The sequence below is a fragment of the Trichoplax adhaerens genome, genomic scaffold (assembly GCF_000150275.1).
Source record: "Trichoplax adhaerens TRIADscaffold_2 genomic scaffold, whole genome shotgun sequence".
NCBI lineage: Eukaryota > Metazoa > Placozoa > Uniplacotomia > Trichoplacea > Trichoplacidae > Trichoplax > Trichoplax adhaerens.
This window is the reverse complement of record NW_002060944.1, coordinates 8,211,825-8,235,432: the sequence shown is the minus strand read 5'-3', so window position 1 is coordinate 8,235,432 and position 23,608 is coordinate 8,211,825. Positions and strand designations below refer to the sequence as shown.

Genomic DNA, 23,608 nt, shown 5'->3' with positions numbered 1-23,608 from the left:
TTGCCATACATGGGGTTTAACACCCGGTGGAGGTTGAGCAACACTAGATGTGGGGGGATACTGCCCACCTGGAGTTTGTCCGTAAGTCGGAGGTGGTGCTTGTTGACCGTAATTCGGCTGTTGTTGATTATGCATATGTGCTTGTTGAGCATAACCTTGCGGCTGTTGAGCATATCCCTGTTGTGGTTGATTATATCCTTGATATTGTTGGCCATAACCTTGAGGTTGCTGCCCATAGCCCTGCTGCGGTTGAGAATATCCTGGTTGCTGTTGGTTATAACCTGGATTATATTGCTGGCCATAATTTTGCTACGATTGATGGAGAAAAAATAAGTTGTTTAAAATATCTAAAACACAAAGTCCCTTTCACTGTCAAAACTATCGTGATGATTACTGAGTGTAGTGTATTTAGTTTCACTGTAGTTTTTAGACTTGTTCGTAAATATAGACATTTTGTTATGTTCCGAATATAGATACCTCTACAGTCTATTTCAACTATGCTCAAATATAGCTTGTCATGTTTAGTTATTCATAGCACCTACAGTCTTCGCTATTTTCTACAATCATTTACTATTATATAGCCAGTTTATAGTATATAATGTATCTAATTCTACAATACTGTTCTCTGTACGTGTTCTCTCTTTAAAACTATAAATACTGATGATTTCTGCCTCAGATTTGTTCAGTTGCACTATTCGTAGTAGTAGTACTTCCTCACGTTACTTCACGACAGCTTACACGCTGATCTACCGTTAACTACCGCCTTGTACCTCCATTATTATCTACAATAAAGTATTCACCTTTATTAAAATCCTTAAAATCCTTTGCATATTTTCTGTGAATGGCTACTAAGTCCGCAGCCGCTAATTCTTCGAACCCTCCATCACACTGAGATTGACTATGTAGTCTACTCTTAAATATTTTTGTCCATTTTATTAAGAGGTGTAAATTGAGTATGCTATTAACTACGATACGATTCTATTCATGTATAATCCATTGTATCTACTTTAGGATTCAAATTTGCTAATGATTTTTCTAGCATATAGAACAATTACCGTGTAGGTGTACTGCAATCTCTGTCTAGTTCTATTACTCTATTTAGCTATGGAATGGATTTGTACTCAGTACTGTAGTAACTAATGAGAGCAATGAATAATTTGAGGTAATAGGCCGAGGACCAACTATGATAAAATTAACAAATGATGAAATCTGTATCCTTTATAAACGAATAACGGATCTCTTCTAATGATGAAATAGATTAGCATACATTTGTATTTGTGTCTAGTTTAGTGCGGTTATCTGTAGGTCATTTATTGGACAACATCAACATTGAAAATTACGAAATCAGTGCAACAGCATCGCTACATTTCCATTCTATATCGTCCGATCATGCGATCTTCTCAAGAAAGAGAGTTTTGTATACAATAACGAAGCGGTAGATACTTAGTAAGTCTTATCATCAACGCTGCACGTAGAGATGTGATTGATTGACTCAATAGCATGCCGTAGATGGGCAAACTAAGGACATCAAGTCTGTGAGTATTCCGAGATGAAATGGATAAACCCAAATAACATACAGTATGTATGTAAAATGAATATTAATTCAGTCTTTAACTGAAGTATCGATCAGACCAACGATAGAGTTCAGATAGCAATCTACAATCGTAACAGTCCTACCATTTGTTAATATAGCCATCATCTGGACACGTAGATAGCATGTATTATGAATCTGTCTTTAGCAACTGGCAAGTACTGTAGTGAACACTAGAATAAAGTGAAGAAGTAGGTGTATTTGAATAATTGGTAAAATCTACTCTAACTGACCACAGCTAAAATATACAAGTTATATGTTATTGTAGCAATGATCAACTGCTAGAAGCATTGCATCCCTAATCGATTTCCTTGACATTTATCCAAATCGATCGAGATGTGACTCCTTCGTCTACAGTAAACGTATACAGTAAAGATGGTAGAAAAATCTAATGTTATCAGTTAGTAGAGCATAGTATGATGATTAACCTTCGTGAACTGAATGATTGTATAATTGGTGTATACTTGCAGTCTAGCATTGTAGATATGCGAACGAATGGATGAGAAGAATCTGCTTGCTTTTATTTTAGACTGTTAAGCAGTCAGGAAAATGAACTTGTCGGATTTGTTCCAAGTCTTATTTTACATAAGAAAAGGCCATAAAAATTCTACTGACACATTCTATAGTTAAGATATTAACTTACTTGATACGCTGATGGCCGTGGATTATTATTCCAAGACATTGCTGCTGTAGAATAGATAGTTTTCGGTAGCAATTATAGGCAGAATCAAGATGTCGAAGGTGGAAGAGGCCGAGAGAAATTAGAATTACCACGGCGACCACCGTCTAGGTGAGGCAAATGGTACGTACATAGCTAATGTCACCGATGGCAATGGACTAGTCATTGTAGCCAATACGGTATGTACTGTAGATCATCGCTAAAAGTAGTATCTACTATAGACGATCTACAATACAGTGCTACAGTAGGAAATAAATACCCCGGGGTGGGGTGACATGATTTTTGTAAGTACTCTACACTATACTGTACAGTATAGGAGGATTGGTCGTGTGTGTGTACTGTAACTACCCCGGTCTTCTCCTTCTTACTTTTTTAGTGTAGTCCCTCGTACTAGCCTCTACATTACTGGCAACTGTATGGAAAAGGGAGCGAGGCAGCACCTGTCCCTGTACTGTACTGAGCCCTCGTAGCTGCCCCGCCTCTCCCTACCCCACCCATCATGTCCGCAACATCATCATGGATGAGGAAATTGATATTATAATTAATTGCTGTATTTACTGTATAATTATTAATTCATTCACTGTAAGCAACTAATTTATTCTTTTTGAGTTGATAGTTGGCTTGATATTAACAGTACAGTGTAGTACTGTCAAGATTCGATCGATTTTTATACGTCTATGATAGGAAAACATGTCCCAAATTAGCTACAAGCTGTAATACTATCGAGGACTAGATTGTAGTCAACGTAGCTCTCCATCGCTCCACAGGTTAGCTAGTTAGCTCGACGTCTACTTTTATTGATCAGGCAAATTGGCTCGGTAGTCCATTTATTGACATAAATAGATGTTCTTCAATAGAGTATTGGATAACTACCAATAAGAAAAGGGTAATATAGGGCGTTGCTTTCAACAAAGCAAGTTGCCTACCTAATAAACAACTGTTATGCAAATCTTGGTGATGAAAAATCAAAGCAGTATCTTCCTCTGTATAGGATGCTCTTTCAATTATTTTGTGCATTCTGCATCTTTGGGGATTATCTATGAATTATGCATGATAGCCTGATCGGGTTTTAGCTGTGGCATCGACGTATCTTGCTACAGCGAAAGCCCCAATCCCGACTGCTATGCATCATAGCCTGCTAAAGCTCGAAATAAGAGTACCTATACTGTGCTTACAAATATAGTACAATCAAGGGGATGAATGAATTTAGAGATGGTAAATTCAGGGATTCAAGGTTGGAAGGAGTGCCTTACGATATACTGTATCATGAACATGATTGTATATTTAAAGATCAGTACCATGATAAAGCTGAGCCCTATCCATGATGGCAATATGATGATACTTTTTCAACTGTAAAGCTCCATCTAATACAGTAAGTACTTCACCTATTTCGATGGATAGATATTGTTAAAACAGAGTATTTGACCTCTATCAATAAATAGAAGGGTAATATTAGACAACAACAGCCGTGTGGATCCCTCCATGGGTCTTACTATAGGATGCTGATTTCAAGAAATAGTGTTATAAAATGACGACAAAATGGCGTCAAAAAGTGATTGCATATATGGCCATACTATCTACTCTATACTGCGCCGTAAGCCTGATCAGATCCATACTGTAGTACTATAGAATAAAAGACTAGCCGGTCTCCTCTTGACAGGGTGCAGCTAGGCGTTGCCTCGGACAGACAGTCTTGTTGGAGATTGGTTTATGGCTGAAACATGAGTGTAGTATATAGAGCACTGTATGTTATCGGATTGGTAAGCTTTACAACTGCTAGCCATCCAGGGTCTAGGACGGAGGCCTGCATTCAAGGTTAAAATGCGCACGCGTATTGGCTAGCTCGTCAGCTCTACCTAGGCAACATGGCAAGCATGGAAAGCGATCGCGTAAACGTAGAGGAAGAAACTCCGATTACTTTTCAATCTCTTGTAAGTTATAGGATGAGGCATTGATTTTCCTATCTTGCCCTATCTCATGTGCATTATAAATAACGAAGAAACTGCTTGACAAAGCCATCATCGTAGCTAGATTCTATGGTGTTGGTGTCAAGGCTGCCTAAACGATATTTTTGCTGTTCATTGATAGGGATTAATGGAGCCTTTATGTCAAGCATGCGATCGGTTACAATGGAAGCAACCCACTAAAATTCAATGTGAAGCTATCCCAGTTGCGTTAACAGGTAAGCTAATGGTTACGTTAACACTTACTGTACATTCTGTAGTCCATTACTTTAACCTTTGAATAGAATCGAATAGATCGATTAGAGAGAACAAGGCATCATCTTCATACAATTTGAACAAACTGTGCAAGCTTGCATGGACGTCGTACAACACTGTAGTGTAGTAGATTGTGCAATGCAATGTTGCCAAGAGGTATTTTAGCCGTTGTTAAGCTTAACAACTGTGGTAATTCAACTTGAATTTACTGTAAACATTTTATACGTATGCCAAATGGCGATGATATAGTTACACCGGTATACACAATGCATCTAGATATCCCTAGTCGACATGGATTGATAACTGCTGTCATAAAGTCATTCATCCATGTGTGATTGGACGTGTTTGCAAGAGATGTTTTCACCTTGCATTACCAGTCTTTTGAACTTGAAATTCAACATCAACAAGATATACACGTACATATGCTGTTTACTAAAGGACTAATGATATATTTAGACCTATTTATACGTATATATGCAATATGTGAAGACGCCCAGGCTGCATGGACTGATGACTGTTGTGATGATGCAGTCTTACAAGAGGTGTTGAAATCTTGTAATTGCGATGGTTCAACTTCATTTCGTGCAAATAGTTGCAGCCAAATTGCTGATAATAGACTACATTTAATAAATACTGATATCAATGATAAACGTCAGCGCATAATCTGCATGCATTGATGGTTGTTGTGATAAGTTAACTCATATGACAGTTCATGGATTAATAACTGTTGTGATGAGTTAATTCATCAAGGATATCTGATTTTACCTGACTGTATAACGTACAGTATTTGCAAGGAAGGTTTAGCTTGCACTACCGATGATTTCAATTTCAATTCAATATGGATACATACGTCCAGTCGACTAATGATATACAGTATGCCAGTATGAACAGGTATCCCGGTATATAGACAGTGTATATGAACACCTAGACATAGATTATAATTTATTTATCAATTTGACATCAAGGTAAAGACATCATTGGCTTAGCTGAGACTGGCTCTGGTAAAACTGCCGCTTTTGTCTTACCCATTCTACAAGCATTATTAGACAAACCTCAGCGTTTATTTGCCTTAATTCTCACTCCTACAAGGTAATCTCTTATAACCTTGATCATTTTCCACTATTGTATCATAATGTATTCCTGTCATTATGGTATGCAGATATTGTACGTAATACATTAACGAAAGGTGCTATTCGCTTAACTTGTAGAGAATTAGCTTTTCAGATAAGCGAACAAATTGAAGCGTTAGGCTCATCGATTGGAGTCCAGTGTGGTAAAGGCCAATATTGCAATTCTTTTAATTTTAATTAGCAGACGAGGAAAAACTTATTGACTGCAATGTTACTGTTATCTCTCACTGTCAGCTGTCATAATTGGTGGTATCGATATGATGACACAATCAATCATGCTAGCTAAAAAACCACATATCATTATCGGTACTTCGTCAATTTAATAATTTACAATATCGTAAAGTTTTTTTAACGCTTAATTATAAAATAAACAGGATACCGGTAGAATGACTATCATTTCAATTTTTAGGAACTCCCGGTAGGCTAGCGGATCACTTAGCCAACACCAAAGGCTTTAGTTTACGACCATTGAAATATTTGGTAAGTCATAATTATAACATAACTATCGTGCATTAGAATAGCTTCGATTAGCAAGTTTTTCTAGATCTACTTCATATTATAGTATGTAAATAACTTGATTATAAAGTCTACCTTTGTTCTTTACATACCCGTATTTGCTACGGTATTGTTATCAACTGCAAACATTTTTATTGAAATAGGTGATGGATGAAGCAGATCGTATTTTGAATATGGACTTTGAAGCTGAAGTAAGTTGCTTTATCGTACACATAGTACTTTAACGTATCGTATAACCACCACTTTTAATTGTCTAGGTCGATAAAATATTGAGCGTGTTACCTAAAGAACGAAGAACATATTTATTTTCCGCTACCATGACCAAAAAGGTAGATCAATAATTATAGCATACATACCGTACATTGGTACACCATTACAGATCGAAAAAAAATTGCAACTCAATTATACTTCTTAGGTAAAAAAATTACAAAGAGCGTCTGTCCAAGATCCAGTCAAGATAGAAGTTTCAACCAAGTAGGATCTATCTATGGCAGGCATTTTCGCTTTATATTAATTAATTAGTAACACAATAACATGAAACTATTTCATTTTACAGATACACTACGGTAGAAAAGTTACAGCAAACTTATATCTTCGTTCCGGCTAAATACAAGGTTTGATTACATACTGTGTAACACGTATCTTTGAATAGTTTTTGAATTATGCACCTTTCTAGAGGATTAAATGGTACAATTAATTTTTAGGACTGTTACCTGGTTAGCATCCTAAACGAATTGGCTGGAAACTCTTTTATGGTATTTTGTGCCACTTGTATCAACACACAGCGGTGAGAAGTGATTCAAATGATATTATCGATTTTACATTGTTGGATTACATTTACATGCAACCATGATCCACAAATACGTAATACGTGTATTTTGATCTCTCAACTCCATAGCATTGGTCTCATGCTTCGCAATTTAGGCTTTAATGCAATCCCTTTACATGGTCAAATGTCTCAGGTAGTGTATTGAAAGGTTATTCACTGTCAGTAAGTAGGATGTACATTATAAACACTATGGTTCATTTATACGCGCACAATAGAGCAAAAGACTTGGGGCCTTACATAAATTTAAGTCAAAGGAGAGCTCTATCTTGGTAGCAACTGATGTTGCAAGTCGGTAAGTATGCCATTTTTATAAATAACTACCATTTTATGATGCCTATACTACCTATGCAAGTCGTTACATATTAGATATAAAATTAATTAGTCATCTTCTACTCGTTTCTTTATTTACTTTAAATGTATATGTTGTTTTAGTTAATAGACTGGCAAATAAATCATAATCTTATTCATATTAAACTAACATATGTGCATTTCTATAATAGCGGATTAGACATCCCACATGTAGATATTGTAATTAATTTCGATGCCCCATCACACTCAAAGGTAAGCTCATAAGTACCGCATAAATTTAACTTTTCTGTTACCTGTGCATAAAACTGGAAAATGTTATATAACCCTTAGTTGAAACTATATGCACTGTGTTTTAACGTCCAAGTGTTTTATTTCATTTCAGGATTATATTCATCGAGTTGGTAGAACCGCTAGAGCTGGAAGATCTGGAAGATCAATTATTTTCGTAACGCAGTAAGATACATTACAATTAATTATTTTTATGCTTGAGCACGATTTTAATTTTCGTATCGCTGTTCAATGCAGATATGATGTAGAATTATTTCAAAGGATCGAACAGCTAATTGCTAAAAAGTTACCGGAATATCCGACAGTTGAGGAAGAAGTTATGTTGCTAATGGAACGCGTTGCAGAAGCACAAAGATACGCTAAAATGGTAATTAATCCAGTTAACTTATTGAACAAACGCCTCGATATCATTTAACTGAACGTTCTACAATACAGGAGTTGCAGGAAACTATGAATAAAAAGAGAAGGCCACTAGATGATGAAGAAGAAGGCGCTGCAACATATCAACTGGCGAAGAAAGTCAAACTAAAAGGAGCTAGATTTAAAAAGCGCTCGAAATAATGTTTATAAAGTAACAAGTTTCCTTTTGAACGATTTTAAAGGGTTGCATCTGCACAGCTACAGATGTATTGTCACCATTTTTCTGACTATGATACCAAGTTAGGGCTATTGGTTAATAAAGAATTACTTTGGATTTTATAAAAATCATTCAAAAGTATTGCCACATTATTCTAGAATCTTATATTAGCATTACAGAAAATTTTTATTTCCATCTATTTCTACGGAAATTGAAAACTTGAAATGAAATATTACACGACATTTTGACCTAGATGCTCGACCTAGTCGTAAATTCACAATTTGGCTAATAAACTACGAGTAAACTACGTATTGCACAATTTCAAAACGTAGGTCAGAAAGCGGTCATAAGGTAGAATACCTACAAAAAATGACATGACATAAATAATGCAGCATTGCTCTCAATCTTATATAACATAGATATAAATAATTATTACTGGCGTAACAGAAGCAACATTTGAAACAAGCGATAATAATATAATTTGACAGTTGAAGTCCAAGTAGCCCATACATACTATAGCCGACGCTAGCAATTGCAACTACCGTTAGAAATTATCGGTTGATATTATAAAGGTACCTCAATTTACTTTCGAAACTTACATCATTGGTAGAATGGCATAAAATTGAGTTAATTAAACAACGTTTAAAATACAGTACTATATAGCAATGGTAAGGAGAAAGTTTTATGATAGCAACGTTTGTCAATTTCAGCCTTAAGGTTAAAACAACTACATTATAAATTGACCGATTATACCATTCTTATGTAACGATATTCTTTCCTTTGTCTTTTAACTAACCTTACAGATGTTACTAAACCGGCTATAGCAATTATTTTTCAATTTACTTCTCAATGTAAAATAGCAAGTACTTGCACTTGCTGGTGTTAAATTGCAAACCATCGGCAAGGGTAAAGGCTCTACAGTGTCTACAAATTTCCAACGGGTCTTTGAAGACTGCATGACACTGTAGTCCTCAATAAAATAGATGTCATAGCCAATGACTGCATCATAATTATTGCTACATTTGGGAAGGGTCCACATCAATTTTATTAGATCTTGTGATTTTATCGACTTTAGCTCAGGCGTATAAATTTCTACAAGCTTCTGTTTGCAAATATTTTCAGGAAATGGAAAGAAGAACGATCGATCATCACTAGATGATATTCTCGGATCACTTGGGCGTAGATCATTGATTCTCAACGATGAAAGGGGTTGATAGCGAACTGATTTAGGGTCGACTTGGCTTCTCACGCTGTTGTTGACTCCATTTGTTAAATTACTGTTAGAATGAGTCTTAGTTGAAGTAAAAATGGGTTTTATAGGCCCAGGTTGTGTTGTTCTCAGGTTTGCAGTTTGAGAAGCTAGCGAAACTTTAATGGATTCTCCTTTGCTCTGGCTATTCATAGTGTTTGTTCTAACTCGTTCATTAGAATTCGATACAGCGGCCGAATCCATAGGAATTACAACATTATTTTGAGTAGATACACGTGGTAAAGCAACTTGGATACCAACGTTACATTTTCGATTTTCAGGAACGTATTTTTTAGCTAAACCAGCTTCATCGGATAACTTTCTCTATCAATCAAATATGATAGCTCAGTGTATACCATCAATTCCATTCATACTAAATTGTAATTCAAGGTTGATTTATAACACTTACAATGGATTGGTATAGTTGATCGGACTTTTCTTTACAATGAATATCCACAAATTTTAAGAAGAGGTCTCTAAAGGTTATACACTGTTGCTCAATAGCATCAGTTTCATTTTTTAATTCTTCGACCTTTATTTTGTACATTTCTTGAAAATCATGGTGGAGTTTCATTTTTATTTTATTGATATGTTCAGAGACGCAGTTTGAAATTTGCTAAAATAGGAAAATTAAGAAATAGAGTGACGATGTACGTTAATAACTGATGAACTATTAGAATAAACAATTTCATAGAAACGTTAATAATATTATACATTAAGTAGGTAATCCATACCTAATCGAATTGTATTTATATATTTTTAATAATATCTCAACTACGCTATACTGCGAGTACATTACTCTGTCTGATATGAATAGAAAAGTACTGCAAAGATCAATTTATCGACGTAGCTGCACCTAGCTATTCGTTTTCATTTCGAGGCACTCTTATATGTCCTCCGCTCTATCATTTACGCTTATGAAAGGCGCATTCAGTTTAGTAACGTTTTGTTTTAAAGTAGCTATGCTGCAGTTTACAAACATCATTCTTCCTATCGTCTATCTTACATATAGTGTTTGATTTAAACACCCTTAGTTGCAGTAAACATACATATATATAATAATAGGGCGCTCAATTTTTACATCATACTAGTACAGGATGGCCTATTTTACCAAAATAAGTTTAGCATGTGTAGTCGACGTATTCAAGGTGAATGAGCAAATGTCTATCTTCAAGTTTTTACGGAATAGTCTGCATCTAGTATATTGATCAATACAACAAGCAACTAAATGGCCTAAAAACCCTGCATAAAATAGGCACTACACGGGACTTTTACTAATCGTACTTGCTTGCAAAGTTATGTCAAAGTTAACCATTAAGGAGAGATATGAAGTAAAATATCTATTAAACGACTCTTGGATCATCTACTCTTATTGCGCTATATAAAATTGTATCAAAAGATAGATATTGCAGTGAGAATCTACCAAATCACTCTTTACTATCTTCGATAAGTTAATGCTCAATAAATTCATCATCCACATGATTAGTCACTAATTGCATCCTAGCTAACGCGCCGAGTGAACGCAAGTCGCAATTTATACGATTTCACGTAATGCTATTTTAATTTCCAGCAATACTGTGCAGTAGATTAGGAGATTGGTGTCGTAGAGAAGACTCTAAAATCTCTCTATTACTACGCCAATCCTGTATGTGAACAATTAGCAGTAGTTTGTAGGTAAGATTCTAAAAAGCGTTGACTAGTCATCGCCAACTACATCTATTGATAATATATTTATCGATTACTAACGATGAGAAATGATGGATATCGTCTAGAATTGTCAAGCCTTACTTCCTGAGTCATCTGGTTGTTTTCAGGGAGTTTAATGGCGATCGTATTGATGTCTTCATGTTGATGATTTGGGCTCGTGTCTATGGGCTGGGCATGGCTAATTTGTGAAATCTTGATTTTCTCTCCATAAACGCCTTGAAAAGTCAATTGATAGTCCAGATAATGTATTGGGAAAGCAATCATGGCATGGTGATCCACCAGTAGGAAATAAAGAAAGAAAAATTAGCCGATTACTGCAAGACATGCAAACAAACAAAGTGATCATCACGGGTTCAGCAGGACAGACTACAAAATGGAAGTGTTCTTATGGTCAATATAAGAAGCAGAGGTAAAATAGTGAGGCGACTAGAATTCAATGATGGAAACGAATTGAGTGGCTCAATTTTCCTGCATAATATTGTGCGATAGAAATTAAGCTCTTACCCATTACTTTCTTTGCCGGTTGTTCATTTTCTTGCGCATTACTATTGGAATGTTTGCGTTTTTCAGCGATCGCACTTTGCTCATTTACTGCCCCATTCCTATCGGGCCTGTGAATATTGGCGTTTAACTGTTGTGGATCATCCGTTGTACTAGGCTGTCCTGAGTGGTTGATATCGCCATTGGGCGACGGGATAGAAAGATTTGTTGGTTCATTTAAACAGATATCTTGTATCCCTTCGTCTTGCTTTAAAGCACTATGATCAGTATAAGCATCTGTCAAGGCCGTATTAGCCTCATTTGTTAAAATATTGTCCACTATCTCGGCATTGGTTTGCCGTCCCATGGCCGTTAAATTGATAATATCGCTCTCATCGTCGCTAATTTGGACTACTTCCGTTAGTAAATTGTTGCTGTTATAGGATAAAGGTTGCCTATTATCCAGTTCATAATCATCAATCTTTTCTTGCTTGATTTTAATCTCGCCTATCAAATCCATCGTTGCAAATGGCAATCCAGCAGCAAGATCAATTCTTGACTGTCTCGATTCGACTACTCCAGTATCCTAAACGATGGTTGATAGTCAGCCTATTGGCTACATTAGTCAATGTTGTTACTGTAGCCTCGATTGGTGGTATGGTACATTGAAAGTATGCCGGCCGTCCACGGTGCAATGTTGCAATATTACAGTACAAGGAAGAAAATGGCCGAAATGAATCAAGAAACCTAGCGGAAAGTGCTCGAGCCGAGGAAAGAAAGGGCAAAGGCACACCATTCGACGAAGAGGAGAAGTGGCTACTGAAATCGAAACCCGTAGCAAGCATAAATAAATACATCCTGCCAAGGCAAAGCCAACGCCAGTTGAAAACCTGCATGGATGAAACCCTGCAGGGGTGCCGGAGATGACGACGATTGCTATCCCTTACATAGGGAATACTTGTACTCCCAAAAATAATAATAATTATTAATGATAATACTGTCATGATGATTATTGATGTACTGTATATGCCATACAGATGATAAAATACTTTTCATATCTCTATCATCTATACGTATATATGCTATGCGTCTTTGCGTAGTACCACTTAATTCGTTCGTCTGTGATGGCCAGTTTTACGCTTTTCCTGCTACCTGCAGAAAAGTATGGCGGAATTGCAAGAGCTGGATGAAGAATGAACAATACGTCAGCTTTTCATGCCGGTTGGAAAGAAAACCTTTCAGATTGTGGAATATTCATTTGGAGTAAAAGTTTAAAATTTCATTCTGATGGCCATCCTCTAGATCGGGACTACTCAAAGAAAGAAAGAATACTGTCTAGTTTTAATTCATGAATTTGCCTTCCGTATGCCATGACGGAATGGCCATACTAAATTAAGTGCAGCTCGCAGTTTAATCATAAATTACTACTTTCACTTGGTTTGTATCTCTTCAAATAATTGATGGTTATAACTTTACCATCTCACTGATTTGTATGCATTCTACGAGGGATCTACTAAACTCTATCGTATGTCTTAATGACTTCTCCTAAAAAGCAATAGAAGATAGACTCTCCATGCTGCGATTCAGTAGTTGATTGCAATTTTACCATCTCACTGATCCGTATGGAAGCTGCGGGACTCTATCGTAGATATTAGTGACTTATCCTAAATAGCGATAAACGATAGACTCTCTCCATGCTGCAATTCAGTAATTGATGATTATAATTTTACCATCTCACTGATCCATATGCATTCTGCGAGGAAGCTGCGACACTCTATCGTAGATATTAGTGACTTATCCTAAATAGCGATAAACGATAGACTCTCCATGCTGCAATTCAGTAGTTGATGATTATAATTTACCATTTCACCAGTCCAAATACAATCTACGAGGGATTTACTAAACTCTATCGTACGCGTATGCCTTAATGACTTACTTTTATCCTAAAAAGCATTAGACGATAGACTCTCCATCCTATAATGTAGTAGTTGATGATTATAATTTCACCATCTTACTGATCCGTATGCATTCTACGAGGAAGCTGCTGGACTCTATCGTATACCTCAATGATTTATGCTAAAATGCACTAGACGATAGACTCTCCATGCAGCAATTCAGAAGTTGACGATTATCATCTCCCTCATCTGTATACATTCTACGAGGAAGCTGCTGGACTCTCATATATCTCGATGACTTATCCTAAAAAGCATTAGACGATAGATTCTGGATGCTGCAATTCAGTAGTTGATAATTTTACCTTGTCGCTGATCCGTATACATCCTAAAAGGGAGCTGCTGGATTTAATGACCTCGATCCTAAAATGCTATAGACCCTTGATGCTGGAATGCAGTAGAAAGGTTAATGTATTTCCATTGCATTTGATAAAGCATCATGTACTGATAGTGTGCTATCCAATTTTCTTCAGATCACATCAGCCATATTTCTTTCAGTGGATTTATTTCTCTACACACTAATCTTGTTATGGATTCATTATCGTACGAAATGATTTTATCTGCATCATGGCAGGACGTAGTCAATGATGCGAGGAACATGATGGATAGTGTATTTGTCCAAAAAGGGAAAGATCTTTTACCCTCAACTCCACATAGAGTTTATGCAATTGAAAATAACGTTATCTACGAATGGTGTGCTATCCAATTTCTATTGTAGACTATGCTGATCATCATGATCTTCTTTTAGAGATCGATTCTGTCGAGTTATTTTGTTCTTTGGTGGACAGCATAAAATAGCAGTACAGTTTAGCTGATTCAAACATGTCTACTCCTAGAAACATGTACTACCGCAATCCCGATTACTTGTCTTAAAAGCTAATCTGCTTATTCAGGTTTAAAATTCAGTGGAAACTGAATTTTCTATTGCAGCAACATCATACAGAATTGGCAAATTTAATGTTGACGACATAGTTATCCAACAAGTTAATTCTATTAATTACAGCTTAACAGTCTCTCTCAAAGAGTTGATTATTATAATTATTGTAATTATTTCTATTCCCCAATTTGATTTTACTGACATAAAAAGTATCCGTCAGTTTTTGATATCAGTTGTATTTTCAGAACAGAGAATTCCAAAATCCATAATGGTTCTCTTTTAATTTTCGGAATTAGAGAAATTATTCATTTCTTTCCCTAAACCTCTTGCGTAGAGACTATAAAAAGCTGAGATATTATGACAGAAAACGTATCGTAGAAAAGTCATCGTTTATTACCATCGTTAAAATAGATGCATAAGTTTTACATTTGTCATGATAGAAATAACCCGCTCAAAAATGATCCAATTCCTATTTACAATAGCAATAATTACAGCCATCTCTTGAATCCTACCAGTGAAATTATTCGAAAATAAACTAACGTAATAATTGTTTTCGTTGCGCTTCCAATAACATTTCTAGATGATCAGCCCGTTTAATGGCAGACTAATAAAATAAAATAACATTAGTAATAGTAAGTGTATACGCTACTCCTCTTCCAAATTGACTAGTAGCAGCTTATAACAATCGCAATAATAAAGCTTGTAATGGACTTTACATGTGAATAATATTCATACCAAAATTGATTCTTAAAGTAGAATGCTAGACCTTGAACAATCTTGGCCCTTAGATATTATGATAAATGCAATGATACAAAAACAAACCTGATGCTGTGATCGCAGCGAATTCAAGGTTTCTTCTTTTCTTGCCAGGGCTTGTTTTACTCTGATAGGAGAAAAAAATTCAAAGATATTTTAAGACAACCACAACGGCAAGACATTTCTACTTTTAAATTGTCAATGCACGCTTCGTTTCTGTTATGATAGAAATACCGAGTATGAACTGTATCCAATTCTTCATCTTTCTGTTTTGTAATTCGATCCACTTCTAATTTACAACGTGCCCTTAGTTCGTTCATTTCTAATTTTAAAGATTTATTCTCTTCTTCGGTAACCACTAATCTATTAATTATAGTATCAAAATAAATGGGTTCAATGAATGCAATTTACTTGCATCGATTTAAAGGTAAAGTTCTTGTGGATAACAATATGAAACGAATTGACTATTGCTAGTTCCTTCATCCTATCAACGAGATCACCTTAGGCTAAATCTTACCTATCAGCAAATTCTTGCCTGACAATGTCAGTTACATTGTCTCTTTCTTTACTTAACTTGTTCTTTACCTAATCGTCATATGAGTACCGATATAAGAATTTAATCGTGGGTTTAAGTAGAAAAGAAGAATTATTGCAAACTCAAAGTTTCTTAGATAATCTTTCAGTTTTGCAGTGCTATATAGCATTGAAAAAGTTACCTCCTCTATTTCAATGATGTACTGTTCTCGTTGAGCTAATAACCTTTTACATTCGGTTAATTCACCTTCTAAATTGATATTACGATCCTAAAATCAGAAAAGAAAGAATAAAAATACAAGATTATACAATATTAATGAACGTCACAGCATGGCTTAATTTTCATCTCGATAAGAGCTCTGCACGGCGCAACAATAAATCTTTTCTTTCTAAATGTTACCTTAAGCTCATTAAATTTTTCAATTGTATTCCTCTCTGATTTTTCAGCTTCTTTTAACTCAATGGTGTATTTCTCTCGAATTCTCCTACGAAATTGATTGATTATAATTAATAAATAGCCTGAATATAATAACTACGCCTTATAAAGTGTGGGACAATTCAGCCATTTTAATGGCGGATCATCCTATAGTCTTGTAACATTACAATCTTTGTACAAAATTAATCAATTAAATACAATCTCGATAGCTTGAGAATTAGACTGTAGATTTAATTAAATATGGATCTATATTATATCGAAATGAATGATTTAGCCTATTGATAACCGTATTGAGATTGGGAAAGAATCGAAAATATTCAAAATTGGACTCTTGCAATTATCGCTTACGAAATACGAGATTCCGCTTGTCTTTCTGTTTCCTCTCTAGCCTTTTGGGCTTCTTCTTCTAGCCGATTTATAACCATTTCAATTTCCTAATCGAAATATGTAAAAAATTACAATGATAACCGATTTTAGCAGAGAGAATAACAAGTATTATACAGTGCTATGGCAATATACTATCTCCTCGATATACTTTACCTGATCTCTTCCTCTTTTAACAGCTTCTTTCAATTCTCGCTCTTTCGCAGCTAGAATTACTCCCTATGCATATTGGAATCATTAATATCGTTTAATTCAATCACTTTAATATAGTGATATACTCTATATTCTTCAGAAACCTACTAAGCCGATCAAAATATGATGGCAAATGCAGTACAAGCACAGGCTAATAATTTTATACCATTGACTATGTATAAATGATAGACATCTATTCATTTACAATAGTTTCAATATTCGCAATATCGATGTAGCTTATATCATAACCATGAATATCCTCCCTTGTAGCTGAGAATTACAGTATTGTAGAAAATTAACTATAGATATCTATACCCGTGAAAATATGCTTTTCGATAGTAGGGTATGAGCGATTACCTGTTTCTTCATATAATTCTCTTCCCAGGCCTCCTTTTCGATTTTTAACCTCTCATCAATATCTCTAACTTCATTCTAGCCATCATCAAATAAAACATTTTACTATTTATTATACATACAGTACACTTGGTACTAGGCTAAAGAGTTACTGCATAGTTAATATGTTGCCGTTATTTTGTAGTAAATAGAAATTAGCCAATATCGCTCGTATAGTAAATGCCGCTTTACCTGATGTCGTCTCTCTTTCTCTGAGATAGTTGCTTCGTATTGTATCTTTAATTTTTCTAATGCTTTTTCTTGATTTTCCTATCGCAGAAAATTTATAAACAGTCCATAAGCTTAGAGCGAAATTACTTCTTTCCACTAGTGAAATAGCGATACTCGCAGAAATTATTTCTTTATTATCAGTGGTCATAAATTCAAAAAGCTTTCCATGATAATGACTATAAACTCTACTTACTTGTATGTCTCTTAGTTTGTGATCCAATTCTTTTCGTTGTCTTCTAGCTTGTTCGGCCATTCGCTCCTTCTCTTCCTGAATTTCAGTATATAGCCTACGACGTTGTTGTTGGTAAGATTGTTCTTCCATGGCAAGTTGTTTTTCCATTCTAACACATTTTGAAAAATGGATTGTTGATAGCCAAATTAGCTTTATCCTCATATTGTAACTCTGTTTAATATTCACATAAAGATAGTGCTAACTTTATATTAAAAAATGAAATGAATATCGAAAGGACTTTAGCGCTCATATTATATGACATTGAAGGTCTTGACTTTGGAAAGCATGAATTTTTTAAAATATGAAACATGAAAAGATCCTTGTCCAAAGTCACTACACTCTATCACAGGATATAGATATTCCTGTCTACAAAATTACTTGACAAACTTCATTTTAATACTCTAAAATAGCTTGTTTAATAGCTATGAATAAGTCATAAAATTTTATAATGCAAGTTAACAACGATTGTATTTAGGGATAATCGCCCTAAGGAACTTTTAAAGAAGATAATTGATATAGGTTTTGATCTGATATTGCAAAGTATAATCACTTTCTAAATGATATAAGTTAAATTTATGCATGCTATGAACTGAATGGGTTTATGCTCTTTTTCCCCGCATAAAATAGGTAAGCAAGGCTAATTACAACCCGTAGATTATTATAACACTTCATGCATACTATATCATATAAAATTGGCTTTAAAATGTTGAAGTCAGCAAGGAAAATAGATTCAAAAATTGAACTAAATATTGCCATAATTTGCTCGATCTGTATTTCTCTTGCGAAATATTACAGCTAATTATGTAAATGTGGATTCATTTTAAGAATAAAATGATCGATAGATGGCATACTATGTATCACAAATTTTAAAACGGCAGCCTAACATACGTAAAAATGTTTACTTTAGTAGTTCCAAAATAATTAAATCTATCGATCACATTTAAATATAGTCAGACCTTTCTTTTGCAGTTTGTCTTTCCCTCTCACAAGCAGCGTCCTTTTCTTGATCTAACTGTTCTCGTAAATTTTCAATTTGTTTTACAAAACGAACGCTAGCTCTTTCATCTGCTTGCAAAACTTCTGCTTGATTCATCGACTGAAGACGTTTAATTTCCGCTTTATGCTTAGCAATTAATCGTTGAATTTCTGGCTCCATACTTTTAACCGTCATTTCCTGTCATACGAACATAGCGTAAGAATATGATCTTAGCGCTCTTACATAAAGATATGAAATTTATCTTATGATTACTAATTTCTCCCACCTTTATTTCTCTACTTTTTTGCTCAATCCATTTTTCTCGTCGCATTTTCTCAGCTGCAGATGTTACTTCTTTTAGCTTGTTAATTTCGCTAGCGTGCCTAATAAAACATTTTATTTAGTGTCGATAAGAAAAATGTTAGGATCAGCCTTAGAATGAAAATTAAATCTCTTTAACCATTTTCGAGTAAAAACTGCAAAAATACAGGACTTTACCTCTCTTCCATCGCTTTCACTTTGTGATAATACTTTTTGTCTATCTCCTTCAATTTTTGAATTATTTCTTCATTTTTTTGACTAAGCGTATTTTTATCATCTATCAACTAGTAATGAAATTGAAATATGAATAGTGTGTCCTAAGGAGAAATATACTTTGTAAAATAAAACTTCCATCTCTAAAACCTACCTGATCAATGAAAGTAACATGCCGCTGTATTGTTGTTTCATATTCTTGACGCTGGATTGCAAGCCTTCTTTTTAAATCTTTTTCTTGTTCTCTAGTGTGCTTGATGGATAATTCTTGTTGTTCTTTCTGTGATAGGAATATTACAATTTAGTACTTTAAATCGTCTACGGTATTAGCTTAAATTAACTTGGCGTACAATTGCTTGATTTAACACTTCGACCGCTCGCGACTTTTCATCTAATTGTAATTTTTGTCTTAAAATTGCGGCATTTACATCAGAGGCCATTGCTGATGCTGATTCTATATATTGATCATCATCTCTAGAAAAAGAAAGTTACAACAATTACCAAAATAGCTATTGCTTGAGTTCTAGCTATATCATGCCATAATCGAACGGATAAAATGACGGAGAAAATACATTGCATTTCTTGTTAGACTGTACCAAATTTAGATACTTAGCAGAATGTAATTTATCCATATTTCTTGATACTATAGTAGCGATTAAAATACTAGGTTTCTATTGCAGAAATTTCAAGTGTTACCGATTTGATTCTCGAGCACTTGGTAGCTGTAAATCTTGAGCCGTAGTTTCGATCGGATCCTATACGTTAGGTGAAGATGATAATAAAAGTTTACCCCAACTTTTAGCATTGAAGGAATGTCACTAGAAAATATTTTCTGTCAGCTTAAATTTAAAAATTGCTTTATACAAGCTAAAAGAAAGATGATTTCTCAGCATTTGAACATTTTACTATTTGAGTGGCCAGAGACTTACTAGGCTTTTATTACTAGTCGTTGCAACATCAACCTTCTCTATATCGTCTAAATAAGTAAGTATACTCCTGCCATATAAGAAATTATTTCAAATGTTGTTGTTAATTAGGATTCTCTTAAGTTACCAATGAAAGCAAATTTTAACTTATAGTTAAAAGTACGAGGATATTTAATTTTTACTAATAGCTCTTGATTAGCATTAGAATCATGATGTATTACTGTAGCTTTGCGTCCGAAAGAGTTCCAGTTGCTCTGTTGCTGTAATCGTTGTAAAATAGATTGGTATGATTAGTGTATTGAATGAAGGAATGAAATAGATTAATTTGTAAATAATACGATAGTAAAGGCAAGATAATCTTAATATTTGAGCTTAGTTATCATAGGTGTAATTTATTAGACTTACTTATTCGAATTAAGCTTATAGAGTTGTTCTGCTGACAAGTAAACCTAGTAACAATCGGAAAATTGATATTTCGAGATGATAATTTTAGACCAAGTGCATTTATATATGCCAGATAGAAAAAATTTTTGAACGTAACTGATTAGCACTCGTATACTACGTCTAACGCTACGGTATATTATACCTGTATATACATTTTCAAAAAATCGATTTTTACCTTCAAATATCTAGCGTATTAAATTTGGCTAATAATTATGTAAATTGTAAAGCTATCGTATCTGATATTACATGAAAGTAACTCATCTTTTATTTAATAGAATCCGCATATAATCTAAACCTAATGGGTAGGACATGCCAATATGTACACATACTTTCAAATAATTTTTAAAAGCGCTGGTAACTGTACACGAGAGACATTTTAGGCTTTTACTGTTTGCTTTAATTTCACTAAATTCCTTAACATTGACTTTAGTAATTTATTCGATAAAAAGCCTCTCTATATTATAGAGCGCTACTTTTAGATTGATTTTAATGTAATCAATTTTAATATGCATGCAATAATGAAATTTTAGAGGAATTATGCTGAAGTAATACATTTTACCAGCTCTTAAGAGCTATTTTGCGATATTTTTACTAATTCTATAACTATACAGTTCGATACTTGCCTTATCTTCGTAATTTCCTACACCGGCATCATCTTCTAAGTGATCACGATCTAAGCACAATTCATTGCAGTTAAAATGATTAATACATAACATTTACTATTGTACTTTATTCAGGTAATAGAAATGTCCTGAATTTTCAAAAGGCTAGTAACTTTTAACTTGCTGTCTTACCCCAGTTTGATAGGTTAGATCGCGTAGTAGTATCTTCTTTTGGATGTTTTAGCTCTTCAGGAGCCTCCTCGAGCAGCTTTAGTGTTTCCATAAGATCATCAAGTGCTGTTTTCTTAGCGCTAGCGCTTGTTGAATTCTCTCTAAATTGTGGAAAAATTACGGTAATGAGTAAATAAATAAATCTAGATAAAACACATATGCCTAGTCAAAGTTGCTTAGTTATACTGATTAAGACAACAATATCTATTAGTTATAAATCATCATATAAAGATAGACGAATGAAACATTCGAAAAGTCGATACGCGAGGTAGAATCGCTGCTTTATCAGTGATAATCTATTTTATCAAGTAGTGAGCAATTATGTAACGCGTGAGTTTTATTTTACAGTAAATTACTCAAACTTAATATTTCATGTCTTAGAAATGACCCAAAAGATTCTATATCAAATATTAATAGATTCTGGTGCATTCTTACGTTGGCTCTCTTGCAGTAGAAACTGTTGAAGAGACGCCTTGATCGAAAGTTGTAGAAGATATTCCCTCCTAAAAGTATTTATAATATTTGTTAGCGTCGTTCTTTCTTTTGAAATATGTTAAATATCAATTAAACTTGTAATCAATCTTTTGGTAACAATCAGGATTATTATAATTATCAGATTCTATTATCGATTTGTTTTATTACTTGAAATATTTCGTCTACTTTTCTTGAAGTACTTGCTGAAGTTCCAGGTCTGTTTACTTCATTTCCAGATTCTATAATGTCACTACTTTTATTCTGTGACCTTCTTGGGCTACTCGATTTAGGAAGGTGGTGGTTTGGTGTCGTTTTTGATTTTAGTTTGGAGACTTTCCCGCTTGCTTCTAGAAATCGCTGTCATATAAATATGAACGTTAATATATGTATATACGGTAATTTAAGCGATGCCACTGCTTATTATTGACCACTGAGATAGATTATAAGTGCTAGAGATAGAATTAGATAGTTATTCGTTGCAGTTTTATACCAATTCTTCTTCAGCTTTTCGTTGATTTTCTAATCGTTTTTCTTCTCTCTTTCTGCGTAAATCTTCAATAGCTGACTGTCTAGCTTTACGTTCCTTGTCTTCTCGCTTTTTCTTTCGTTCGATTTCATTAGCTTGAATGATATCGCTCTAAAAGTAAAGGTGTAACGAATAATGTGGTAAGCATTTATTTGGTATCCTTATCTTTAAAGGTAAATGATTGTAGCTTATAAGTGAGTCTATCGCTTTTTTATTATGTAGATTAAGTTAACATTTACAGTGGGCAAAGCAGTTGTTGGGTCTGCTCTCATTCGCTCCATCGCTGTCTTTTTCTCCATCAGTAAGCGTTGAACCGCGGCTTTACTCGTTTTATTACGTGCTGCATGTCTTCGGTACCAACGTTGAATTTTAATCGCTGAATTTTCCATGACATTTTGTAATGGTCCATGGGATATGTGTGGAATATTTTGAACATTACTCTTTGAAAGTTTAAATGTCGATTCTAAGCTATCTGAAGTATGACTATTCTTGGAAGGTGCATTGGAAACTTTTGCAGTTGATTTACTTTTGTTGGTAGATGATGTAGTTTTTCTCGTCTATTAATCAGATTACCGTACAGGTAAATATATTAATGGTGAATAATTGATCAGAATTAAAAAATGGCTGGAATTAAAGCGTTTTTATTAAAGTAATATCAGTAATTTTACATTAATAAAGCTCTGTCTAGATCCAGCTAGTTTATTATTTTCAGTCGATACATGTGATAATCTATAGTCTTGTTCAAATACTTTTCTCTATAGGTGCTATCTGATATCAGCTATATTTTGAATAAGTAGAAAATCCTTAAGAGATAGTCTTTTTGTAATCATCTACTTATATACAAAGATTATCAGTGTATAAACGAAATAGAAAAATTAAATATGCTTATCATTTAATTTGTACTGTACGATAGGAATCTCGGTCTGCCTAATGAACTTCATTTTAGCTTTACTGTAATGGTAGAATTTCTATAAGGATAGATCTGTGCATCGAGTTACTGTTTGACAAAATTGCTACAAGAGTTAAAGGTAAAAAGCAAAGTAAAGGAATATCGTTACTAGTTTTATGCTTATGATTTTATCGGCTTACTACTTATGTACCGCATAAATATAGACAAACGTTATTCGTAGAATTGGTATAAATAGTATGATAGTGTATGGGCTCACCTTCCCTCTAGCCCCTTTTACTGGTTGTGAGTTAAAAAAGCTACTGAGCGAGCTTCGGCTAGATGTACTCCTTGCAGAATTAGGTGCGGAATAATTCGATCTACCAGAAGTAATGGATGTTCCATCGATGCCAAATTTGCTACTTGATACTCTCTTATTGGATGACAT

General features: G+C 34.4%; 3 protein-coding genes across 3 annotated transcripts; 1 reads left to right on the top strand and 2 right to left on the bottom strand.

The window, feature by feature from the left end:
* Positions 1–4,358: 4,358 nt before the first annotated feature.
* On the top strand, positions 4,359–8,122 carry TRIADDRAFT_21567 (uncharacterized protein; the record flags this gene model as incomplete). Its single annotated transcript, XM_002110112.1, has 16 exons — positions 4,359–4,452; positions 5,455–5,578; positions 5,698–5,762; positions 5,854–5,925; positions 6,029–6,099; positions 6,279–6,326; positions 6,393–6,464; positions 6,551–6,609; positions 6,692–6,749; positions 6,840–6,922; positions 7,034–7,097; positions 7,180–7,256; positions 7,465–7,525; positions 7,656–7,726; positions 7,799–7,928; positions 7,997–8,122. Coding segments are annotated over 16 exons (1,275 nt in total), but the record flags the coding sequence as incomplete, so codon positions are not given.
* Positions 8,123–8,471: 349 nt separating this feature from the next.
* TRIADDRAFT_53832 (uncharacterized protein) lies at positions 8,472–12,094 on the bottom strand (the record flags this gene model as incomplete). The annotated part of the gene is made up of 5 exons (XM_002109589.1): positions 8,472–8,498; positions 8,935–9,711; positions 9,797–10,003; positions 11,176–11,309; positions 11,599–12,094. The coding sequence occupies 5 exons, from the start codon at positions 12,092–12,094 to the stop codon at positions 8,472–8,474; spliced, it is 1,641 nt and encodes a 546-aa protein (XP_002109625.1).
* Positions 12,095–21,013: 8,919 nt separating this feature from the next.
* TRIADDRAFT_53830 (uncharacterized protein) lies at positions 21,014–23,608 on the bottom strand (the record flags this gene model as incomplete). The annotated part of the gene is made up of 7 exons (XM_002109588.1): positions 21,014–21,114; positions 21,236–21,375; positions 21,710–21,777; positions 21,917–22,105; positions 22,239–22,385; positions 22,514–22,831; positions 23,441–23,608. The coding sequence occupies 7 exons, from the start codon at positions 23,606–23,608 to the stop codon at positions 21,014–21,016; spliced, it is 1,131 nt and encodes a 376-aa protein (XP_002109624.1).